The sequence below is a fragment of the Leptonychotes weddellii genome, chromosome 16 (assembly GCF_054177405.1).
Source record: "Leptonychotes weddellii isolate Sample4059 chromosome 16, ASM5417740v2, whole genome shotgun sequence".
NCBI lineage: Eukaryota > Metazoa > Chordata > Mammalia > Carnivora > Phocidae > Leptonychotes > Leptonychotes weddellii.
The window spans coordinates 25,064,182-25,075,505 of record NC_138384.1 but is presented as its reverse complement, the minus strand read 5'-3'; the positions used below and the strand labels follow the sequence as shown (position 1 = coordinate 25,075,505).

Sequence of the window (11,324 nt, the reverse complement as noted above, 5' to 3'; positions counted from 1 at the left end):
GGGGGCCTGAAGACTTCAGATCCCCACACAGGCAGGTCGGCAGAAACCAGCCAGGAGAGAGCAAGAGACGTGGAGAAGTAGAGCAGGGCATCTGAAGCATGGGGCTGCGTCTGAAGCTGGTCGCATGTGGCAGGCGAGGCAGCTTGCCTGGCAAACCACATCTGTCTTTTGCTTAGTAGAAGGAACTTTGCTTTGGAACTGGGGCTCCAGTGGACGAGCTTTGCTAACTCTGCACCATGCGGGTGGCATGACAGTTGAGGGTCAGACTGTCATCCACCCATCAGATATCTGGCCCTGACACCAAGGGGTAGAAAGTGGAAGACCATGGTGATTGCTCCCCGGGTAGTGCCCTGACTTGGAAGTTCATCAGTTTTCTTCTCTTCTTTCCCTTTCTCTCAGCAACTCCGAAGCCAAGCCCGAGCCCTGATCACCTTTGCGGGGATGATACCCTACCGGACGTCTGGGGACACCAATGCAAGGCTGGTGCAGATGGAGGTCCTCATGAATTAAGTGCAGTGCTTTGAGGGGCTTCTGGGACTGCAGGCTGTCAGTATCTCGGGCGCATGAGCCCACTGGGGTGGGGTTTCTGGTTTTGTTTCTGTTGTTTTGTTTTGTTTTTTGTATTATGTATTTTTGTCAGCACCAATAAATTTCTTTGTATTTGTTTTCACATTCTTTTATTTTCATTGTTTTGTTTTGTTTTTTTGCTTTGAAATTTTTTTAAAATTTTTATTTGTGTGGGAGGAAATGTCTTCACTAGTGCTTGGGCCAGAGAATGATAGGCTTATATAGGCATCTATGATTTGGTTAAAGTTGACCTTAAATGATTAAAAATTCACCCAAAATGAGCAAGGAAATGGAGCCTTTGGGAGTTGCTTTTATTTAGATACAGTATTCCATATGGCAGGGTCACGGTTCATTTTTTACATTTTCATTTGTGAAAGCCACCCTCAGCCTTGGGCGAGTTAGGGTCTGTGTGTGAACTAGCAAATGCTCCATGCCCCCCTCTTCTCCCGGGTGTGCCTTGGGGTCCAGGTGGTCTAAGACCATCCTCTGCTCTGATTCCAGGATTAATTAGTTTGCCGTTCTGTTGAAATCCCACTGGAGATGAAAACAGACCTAGAAAAACATAGCTTTTTTAAAAAGGAACATCATAGGTATCTCAGCTGGAATGTGAGGAAGGGCAAATCTCAGTGCTTCTCCCTCTGTAGCTGTCCCACTGAGGCGCCTGCATGGCCCTGTGCACTCCCCTCTTCCAGAAGACTTCTAATAGAGCTCGTTTTTCCCTTCTCTGGTGGGTGGTTCCTCTACTTGGACAACCCACCCTTCCCGATTGCTCACTCATGAGGCGCACTGGCCAGGCAAGCTCATGGTTCACATTCCGAGTGCTGATGTACAGAATCCAGACCCCATTGGGCATCGGCACTGAGGGTGCCTGGTCCCTGAGCAGAGGTTTTCCCCCATCACTGGCTCTGTTTCTCCCACCACCAGTCCTGAAGCCCTGTACTGAACTAGAGAGAAGATAAGGATGATTGTTTGTTCCTGAATGGGCCAAGCAAGCTGCAGGAAATCAGGCAGCAGCCAGCCATGCTGGTTTTACCGACTGTTCCTGAGGCCGGCTCTCCCAGGAGGATGTTAAGGTCCCAGAGTCTCCAAAGGTGCTTTTCTTCCTGGAGAGAAGTTTCTCTCTCATCACAGGGCATGGATACCCTTGCTGTCCTGTAGTTGTTAAAATAATTGTTAACTTTCCTTTTGGGAAAGCATTAATCTTTCCCAAAATAATAATGGGACCATCTGCTGTTCCATCAGTTGAAATCCCTGATCCATCAAGGACGTGGCCTGAGGGTCGGCAGGGGCTGCCTCTGCCTTCCTCCTGTCCCACCTGTTCCCCCTGGAACTCGCCTGCAGTTGCGCTTCACTAAGAAAGTCTCAGAAGATGGGCCCTGCAGGGGACTTGATTTAGCAAGTTGTACTCTGTTTATATGTGCTGATTTATCTTTTAAACAAGTCCCCACAATTTGCTTCAACAGTGCTTTACAAAAAGAGTACTCGGTGGACTTTGCACAAAGTGCGACTTCATGTTCTGCTTTTAAATATTAGGTCTTCCTCACAGATGGACCTGTAACAGTGCCACCAACGTGAGGAGGCTCGAGTTCAAATACGTATTTGCTCCCCGGCTCCCACTTGTTCTTCAGGCCCACCGTGAGAATTCATTGGGAATTTGCCTTTCCTTGCATCATGCCGTTCTGCTAGCTCCAAATAGAACTGCCTGTGAGCCCTGCATAGGGGTTTAGGCCCTCCACCCTTCCACCCTTCCACCTTCTACCTGTGGAGGAGACAAAAAAATCAGGAGAAAAGAAACCAGACCTTGAACTGCCCTGATGGAGCTGTGTGGAGTCGAGAGGAACGCTGTCCCTGGTTGGCACCGAGGACTTACCCAAAGAGAGCCATCGGTAGGAGCAATAAGATAACTGGGTTCATACCAGAAGGGCCAGACTCCCAGAACAAATCCCAGGGCTGGTTCTGTGGTGACGCATGGCCTGTTTGGTGTAGAGACGCAGGAGACCAAGAGTGTTTGCAAGGCCACAACATAACAGGTTCCCGTGTATCCATGGTTACTGCTTGTGCCCAGAAATCATGGTCCTGTGACAGGTCATTAGGTAAAAGTCATCTTCCGCTCACCCATTCAGGGAGCTAAATCCTTTCCCTTGACGGTGGTCCATGATCTTACGACTGCTTATGCAGAGACAGAGAGAGTGGCACTGGGAGTCTCATCTTCCAGGGATGAGATTCCAATCTTTCTAACAAAATCAAGGGCCTCAAAACCACCCTGAACGCTCTCTATCTCATTTGATCTCGGAAGCTAAGCACGGTCAGGCCTGGTTAGTACTTGGATGGGAGACCGCCTGGGAATACCGGGTGCTGTAGGCTTTTTTCTTTGCCTTTTCTTTCCCCTTTGGCCTCCTTTCCTCTCCCTTTGCTGCCAGAGCCCGCCCCCACCCCCCTTGCCCAAAAAGGCTTGGAGACTAACAGGGTTAGTGCCTACCTCAGAGTGGCTCATAATCAACCCACTGAGACACTCAAAGGGAAGTACTGATTCCATCAGTGTCCTTTTCAGAGGCCTTGCTTGAGACTGGGTTTCAAGGATTCTGTTCCTTTTATTTATTTATTTTTAAGTAAAACAGCTCTGGCCGCCTGACTTCAAAGGGAAAACGAGAGGAACTGGTGAGCTCTCTCAGGCAGGGTCCTTTGGTTTTATCACTTCTGAGCTGGACAGGCTCATCCAAGAGCAGGAAGTGCCCGTCCACACTGGGGCCTGAAAGTAGGCCCTGCCCCTGCCCCTCTGGAACTGACCAGTCTCATTAGAGACTTCATGGCAGTATAGCAATTGTTGTTACTCTTTTGATGCAACATTTAAATAGGGTTTTGGTTACTTTACCTACAGTACTGTAGACTTTTCCCCCACAGTATCCAGTATTTGCTGATTTACCCCCACCCCTCCCAAACTGAGGACTATTCACTCTGGATTCCCCCCCGCCCCCCTCCTTGCTCTATTTGAGTAAACTCTTCTGGCCAAACCTTAATACTAAATCTAGCAATTATGTGCAGATGTGCCAACATTCTACTACCATAGATTGGATCTCCACAGTCCTTGTTTCTCCATTAGGCATCAGAACTTTTGTCTAGCTCATTAGGTAGTTTGCATCACTGCCAAATGTCCTCGTGCCGCTCGGGAAGTGACTCCAGCATGCCAGATGCCTGAATCAAACCCCAGGCTGGTGAGTTGCCCCAGGCCTGCCAAAGTGCTGGCAGGCCCCACACTGACTGGACTCTCATTCAGCTTTAGTCCGCCACAGAGATTGGGCCCTGTGTCCAGCAAACTGGGAGAAAGTGTGCATGTTACAGTATTATTCAAAGTGCTCACTGTATATCCATAAAATAAGGCTCTTGTACCTGCAATTTGGAAATGTCAGGAAGAAGACAGCAACTCATTAAATAGGAATTGTGTAGCCCTCAAGAAAAATGAGGCTTTTGGGGGGTCCTGAATGTCCCCCTTTTCTTCATTCTAGGCTGAATTCAGAAGTTACCTGTGTCCAGCCCATCTTCTGACCTTTTTATAGTAAACTAGTATCCCTCACAGGGCAGGGAGAGAAGGGAAAGACATCTGTCTTCCTGCCACTTGTTTCTAACTGGAAAGGTTGGTGGAAAGAAACTTAAAACCACTAACTAAAATGTTCTGAAAACGAAACTCAAATGATCTGCACCTCTCCTCCCCTTGTTAGATGGCTGACGTGGCTGGCTAGAGTCCAGGGCCTGGCTGAACAAGGCCCAGGTGTCCGTGTGCCGGCCCAGGCTCAGCTCACCAGCTACAGAGCCCCTGCACGCACTGGGCCCTGCTTGGTTGCTGGGGATAGCCAGGGTAATCACGTTGCCCTCCCAAAATTGCTCACAAGTCTAACAAAGTGGGCTTCCCCCCCCCTGCCCCATTCCTGTATTTGTCATGATCACCTAAGTGGAAATACTGGTGGCTTAAGTTGCTAACCCAGGAAGAGAGAAAAATTTTTTGTCCTAACCTTGATTTTTGAAATCACTTCTGTGTGCCTTCTGGGTATATAGCCCACAATGGATTGCTCAGCAAATGTTTGAACAAGCAGATTCTTTGCTTTTGCTTCCTGTGCCAGCCCCCTCCCCACATCCACGTGCCTGGATTCAGACTCCCCATTTCAGGTCAGGGGCTTTAATAGGCATTCAATCTGAAGGAAGATGGGGAGGAGTGTCTTTTGGGGTCAGATGACACAGCCGATGCTTCAAAGAAGGAAAGGTGCAGAGCTGCACAGTATGCAGGGAGATTTTGAGAGGAAGGGGGTAGAAATTTGATTTACTGTTAACAAGAAAGGCCAGATCTTAAGGAAAAAGGGGTAGGGAGGGCTGGCCAAAACCCAGCATTGCACTGGCGTACTCTCCTCCTTGTTGCCTTTACCCTTGGGGTTTTGAGAATCTGTTTTTGGGGGATGGGACAGTAAAAGAGTGCCTCAGGCAGTGGCTTCTATTTGAGCAGGGAGCAGGGAGCCACTGATCCCAGAGAGGACTTCTAGCAGAGAAACAGACATATCATGGCCCCTTCGGTGGTCCCAGCCTACCTGGCCTAGAGAGGCTCTCAGGTGGCATCCAAAGCTGCAGGGCCTACAGCTAAGGAAGGCCTCTTCATCTGGGCCAGATTTAGCAAGTAAAAATACAGGACATCCAGATAAATTTAAATTTCCCAGGAACAATAAGTTCTTAGTTATAAGTATGTCCCAATTTTACTTGGCTGCCCTATCCAGGCTGGCCTCTGCTGGCTTTTGCTGCCTGGAGGCGTCCGGGTTTGGCCGAGGCTCCAGGAGCTCTCCAGCTAAATTGGATTACACTGATTTGTTGCACTGTTTGTGCTTCTGTGGGCAGCGGAAATGACAGTGAGATATGAAGTCACTTGAGAGAGAGCAGTAACTGGAATTCAGTTTCCAAGAGCCAGGCTGACTGGCTGCGTGGGATGATTGTGGGCCCCAGTTGACCCCAGCTGCTATCATCTACTGGGTATTTTTCCATCAGGAATTTCAAATGTGTATTTTATAAATAGAGAAAAAGGAGGCAAAATACAGCCTTTTCTCACTTGGTTTGTAACTTTTCTTAGAAACACAGTGGGGAGAATTCTTTGCTTTACTCAGTTATTTCCTTGTGTCTTTGCTTTTCTGACGTTGTCACTGTGTGGTGTTTGTGGGGAGAAGGGGCAGGTGGGAGAGAGTCAGTGTATGCGTTCTGCATGTTCCTCTCTGTAAAGTAACTTCTGCATTTACTCTGTTTGGGGTGGTTCTTTTACCACCACCCCTGTCTATAGCCAGTAAATTTCTGGAATGTTCTCCCAAAATGCCATGAGCGCCCTTTGTTCAGTCCTTCAGGGGAGCAGAAACCTCTCTTGGGCCGTCCTTCCTGGGAATGTTCTTAGCTGAGGCCCAGCCTGAGGCTCCTCACAAGGCAGCTGAAATGCCTCTTCCCAGCCTTTGGGGGTGACTGAGCCAGGCCCCTTCTCCACTCCTTGCAAGGAAGGCTACGGCCTGCCGGGTCCCTGGGTCTGCAAAGTCCCCATGGGTCTGTGTAAGTACAGGACTCCCGTCCCAACTCCGAAGTCTTGCTCTCCCTCACTGGCCTCCGAGTTCAGTCCCCTGGCCAGGGGTCTGAGGAAGGTCAGAGTCTGGCTGGAGGTGTGGTGGGGTGATGATAAGAGCCTTTGGTGATCAACCCAGCATGTGGCATGCGTCCTGGAACTGGGAACTGCTAAAAGTCTGTGATGTTTATTTGGGACTCTCAGTAGAAAGCATTTGAAATGGGGGCTGAGAGCCAGTTATTGGCCTTGGGGAAGGGGAGGCAGGATTGGGGGCTATGCTTTGGTCAGATGGTGGGAGAGAAGGGGCCTGGTCACAGGACAGGTGTTTCCTGCTCTCTTGGACAGTATCTGCCTGCATTTCTGACTGGGAGGGGCGTTTTCAGGGTCTGGGCTTGGGATTGGGATTGGGGATATGCAAATGGCTGAGGAGGTAGGAGGTGTTCATCTCTCTCCACCAGGGGGGACCTTGTCCTGGTGAGAGGCTCTGGAGTGATTCCGCTCCAGCTGCATGGTGGCCTGAGTGTTCTGTCCCTGAAGGGGCTTCCCAGGACGGTTTCAGCCCACTCCCTTTGCATGGGGTCCCTCAGCTTGTTCTGGACCCTGGAGCTTATGGGAAGCCATTTCCTGATGAATCACCTGGGAATTTGGGCCTCATAAAGTGCCCTACACCCCCTTACTGGGTTTAATGGTCTCTCCCAGGACCCTGCAGCACCTCCCAGAGCAGGTGCAAGTGAGCCTGTGGTTGGCAAGGGAAACTGTCGAGGAGGGTGGAGGCAGAAGGAGAGAAGACCCCTGGGGCAGGGTGTGGCCCTGTTGTGCGGGTCTCAGAGTTAGAGGCTCTATAGTGGAACCTTGTAAAATGCCACCCAGGTGGCAAGGAAAGGGGCCAGGGTCATTGGGCACCCCATGTGAGGACCCATCGTGGGTCTGTGGCTGAGCCTTCGCGCTGATCAGCCTGACCGATAAACTGGCTTGTGTTTTCAGGAAAGTTAAACCAAACCATAGAGGGCACTTCGGTTCCTCCTATACGGATGTTTGGGATGTGGCCCTCTGGTGGCCAGCAGCTGATATTAGCACAAACTGCTCAAGAAGGATTTCCAGACTTCCCGGACACCTCCATCCGGAAAGGAGAGAGCTCAGCGCCGGAGCAGGTGCTGAGAGGGCAGGGCGAGGACAGTAGGAGAACAGCCCCAAGAGCGAAGGCTTTCAGCGCGCAGAGCCCTGGATGGACTGAGCCCTCAGCAGGGCATCTCCAAGAGCCAACCACAAACTCCGGAGCTGGGCCGGAAGTTGGGTTCAAGCCCCTTCTTCACCTCTGGGTGATGGAATGACTGAGGGCAAGTCGTTTGACTGCTCTAAACCAGTTTGCTCAGGTAGAAGGCAGGGATAGCGTTTATAGAAGTCACCTACCTACTGCCTATCACAGCGTGATACTCCAGAACTCCAGAAAAGTTAATGTTGGCCACCCGGCTCCCAGCCTCCTTTATTTATTTATTTTTAAGATTTTATTTATTTATTTGAGAGAGAGAATGAGAGCAAGAGAGTGCATGAGATGGGGGAGGGTCAGAGGGAGAAGCAGGCTCCCCTGCAGAGATGCGGGACTCCAGGATCATGACCTAAGCTGTCCAGGCACCCCTCCCAGCCTCCTTTAGACAGGTCTCTGGGGCTCTAGGTATGTCCTCTTCCGTTTGGCTTCTGTCCTTCCCAACAGGTTCTTCACATGGGTGCGGGGTAGATCAATTACCCCACCCCAGGGATGCAACAGACATTGACATGTCAAGTTCAGCTTGTGATTCCTGTTGATTCAGTGACTGCTAAGTGGAGAATGTGGGAGCACCTACCCTGTGCCCCAGGCACACAGTGGTGAAATGAACCGAGGTCCCTGCCCTCAAGGAGGTTACATTTTCCTGAAGTTCTGAGACCCAGCAAAGGTCCTTTTCCTGTAGCTTCCCTCAGCCATTCAGCACCCACGAGAGGCCTCGGGGCTAAGAGCTATGGGGCGATTCTTGAGACTGAGGCACAGTCCCTGCTTAAGCTCACAGTGTGGTTGGGGGAAAGAGATAAGCAGGTGTGTGTGCATGCACCCACAGACCCACCATAATAAAATAGGAAGCCTTAAGAAATGCTGTAAGACAAAGCCAGCTAAAGAAGATCCCAGGCAGGGTTTCCTGTGGCTGGGGGTTGCGGGAGCCATCTGTAGGTGACCAGGGTTCAGACCCGCAGACATGGGGGGCGGGTGTGGTGTGGCTGTGTCTGTCATGCTAACCCAGGACACAGTGAACCCCGGCTCCCCTCTTGGCCCAGCACCCACCAGCCGTGTCATGCAGCTGTTAACCTCTCCTACGACCTTGAAGCAGGAGAACAGCAGGACTCAGGTGAGTTGAGGGGCCCTGGAGCCAGGTGGAGACCTGCCAGGGGCCCTAGGCCTCCTGTTCAACCCTTCCTGGCCAAGCACCTTGTTCAAGAGGTGAGTGGGACTGGGGGGCACCTGGGGGGAGGTGTGGTCCCCAGGCAGAGAGATGGGGGGGTGGTCTGATTTGGGGGCACACACTTGTTTGTACAAATCAATCATTTAAAGGCTGCTCGCTGGCCTTTGGGCAATGAGTTCAGCACAAAAGCCCAGTGACCTGCTTTTGTAATCACGTGTTGACCCAGGAGAAAAAGCTCTTTTGAAAACCTTTTACAACACAGAAGATAGTTTTTAAGAAACTGAATCAGCATTACCTTTATGAAGAAGAGCCACACTTTGTGCTGCACACAGCCTCGGTCAACACATCTTTCCTCGAGCTTCTAGCTCCAGCTCTGCCAGTCTCAGCCCTGGCTAGGCGTTAAAATCACCCAGGGAGCTCTTAAAACTATTGACAGTGCCTTAGTTGGTCTGGGGAGGGGCTTACGCAGTGACTGGTTTTTTTTAGAAGCTCCCCAGATTATTTTCCTTGGGTCAAGAACCCTTGTTCTGGCTGAAAGCAGAGAGTAGTCAGACTCTAGGCCTCTCTAAGTATGGAAGCCCCTTCCCCGCTTCTCAACACAGGTTTTCAATAAATCCTAGAATGTCTGAGATGCACTAAATAGGAAGATAAAAATTCTGACTGTTTAGGAAAAATATGCATTGCACCCGAGCCCACCAGCTTGCCCATCGTGTACCCACCAAGGTCAAGGGCAGCTGTCTAGCACAGTCTTTCATACTAGGTGGTTAACCAGTAAAAATAGCATCAGTTGAAGAGCCGCACTGTGTGTGGGGGGGGGGTTGCGGGTAGGGTGCACATTTCGCAGGAAATCACAAGTGAATGACCATCTGACAACTCTGATTGAATCCCTGGGAGTGTCCAACTGCCCCCAGCCTTCCTGTGTCCACCATCGGCAAGTGGGGGCTTTCTCTGAGCCTCTCTAGTGCACATGCTCAGTGGTGCCGCTAAGAACTCCCTAGGGGTAAGGACCCAACTTCCTTTCCACACACAGCCCCTCAAACTTCCTGCTGTGGGGCTCTACACCCCACGGGACCCCCACCCAGCCACAGTGACCCAATCTGGAGGGGAGAGTCCCCTTAGATCCAACCCCTCTCCCCACGTTTGCACAAAGCAAACTCAGTGGCAAGTGTCACCCTGCACCTGACCCCTGGGGTGCCAGGTAACCATGGCAAAAGATCCTTTGGGATTCTGCCTTGGGCTGTGATGGTGGTCAGCAGTTTATTTCAAATATCAGGTGAAGAGGCACCAATAGAGGGAGGAGCCCGTCCCACTCTGGGTTTCTAGGATCCTCTGAATGTGTGCTGCCCTTACATGCAGCTTCTGCCAAAGCCTGAGCTCTGATGACTGCAAAAGACCAAAGCGAACTCTCTTTGGGGTTTCTGCTTCCTAATCCTGAGCAACTCTTCCTATCACTTCTCCCCTGCCTTAACTTCTTTCATTGTTGTTTAATAAACTTTAGCAACTGCCCTCACCAGAAAGCACTGCCGTAAGCAGTCGAGAGTGGGTTGGTCTTCTTCCACTTTTCTTTCCTGGTAGCTGAAGAGCTAGGATAAAATTATATACATATTGTTTACACTGCAGAGCTCCATTAATATCCTCTAAAATACTTCTTTCACTCCCTCTCCTGATCTTCAAAAAAACCATTGACCGAGAGGAATTACCCATTTGACAATGAAACTAAGGTGTGTATAGGGACAGGGCTGTGGTCAGAAGGTAGGTGGTGCAGAGCCAGGGCCGGGGATCTTTTGGCTCACATCCTCCCCACTACCTCCCTATGTCTAGGGCTGGGCCCGGCTTGGGGGGCAGGATGGAGGAGCTGAGCTTTGAAAGGCAGCTCTGTGATTCTAGAGCCCTTGATCCCAGCTGTGGGAGCTCCCGGGCTCCATGAAAGAGCCCATTAAAGAGTATTCTGATTAGAAATACACAATGGAATTCAAAATCAAGCAGAATAACTATGTTTCTCCTATTGCTTTCAAGAGAGACAAAAAGGGTTACAGTAAACTTAGGAAACCTAAAGATGTATTTAAAAATGAAAGGTTAGTCTCTAGAGCTCAGGGGTTGGAGCCCTGGTCTTATAAAAGTGAGAGGCTGGGGGCAGGAGAGAATGAGTTTGGCTTCTTGGTCTCTTGGAGAGCATGTTGGCAGAGCCATCAGGATAGAAGGACATGTGGTCATATCTGTTACTACAGGACGGAATTTTTGTTAGAATTATGGCTTCAGTTTGTGTTGGTGTGGCTGGACTGTATTGGCGATCTGCTCAGCTAAGCCCAGATGGAGGGGTAAATTGCTGGTGGAGATGCCTTTTCTTTATGAGAAAGGGAAGCGGGGGGGAAATGAAACCTCACTCTTTCATTGGATAATGACTACTGATCATAATCCTGCTTTTTGCCTTGCCTGCCAGGAAGCTCCAAGCGGACATATGACACTCTCCCTCCTTAAATGATTGCTTGTTTCTTTTGACCTTTGTTCTAACTATGCTATTTTGTACATCCTACTCCATTGCCCCAGCCAGAGGCAATCGTCCCTCCTCTGAATCCAGGGATTTATGCTCTCATGCCTTGGGGTTATGGTTACTGTTGGCTTTGCTTCTCTGATGAGCTATATGCCTCTTGAGGACAAGGCATGATCACTATCCCCCAAACTAGCCAGACTGTGTCTAATACATTAGTAATTTCCACAATTACTTGTAGAACAAATGTTGGCTCAATTGGTTA

The 11,324-nt window shown here is 50.1% G+C and overlaps 1 protein-coding gene and 1 pseudogene across 1 annotated transcript in view; both read left to right on the top strand.

Annotated features, from left to right (window-relative positions):
* Nucleotides 1-670, top strand: part of NUP93 (nucleoporin 93) — a 24,294-nt gene extending 23,624 nt beyond the window's left edge. Inside the window, exon 17 of the mRNA XM_006745526.3 lies at nt 400-670. Coding sequence (XP_006745589.3) covers nt 400-510 — 111 coding nt within the window. The 3' untranslated portion in view covers nt 511-670. The remainder of the gene's footprint in view (nt 1-399) is intronic.
* Nucleotides 671-2,816: 2,146 nt separating this feature from the next.
* Nucleotides 2,817-2,931, top strand: LOC145717721 (5S ribosomal RNA; annotated as a pseudogene).
* Nucleotides 2,932-11,324: the final 8,393 nt, after the last annotated feature.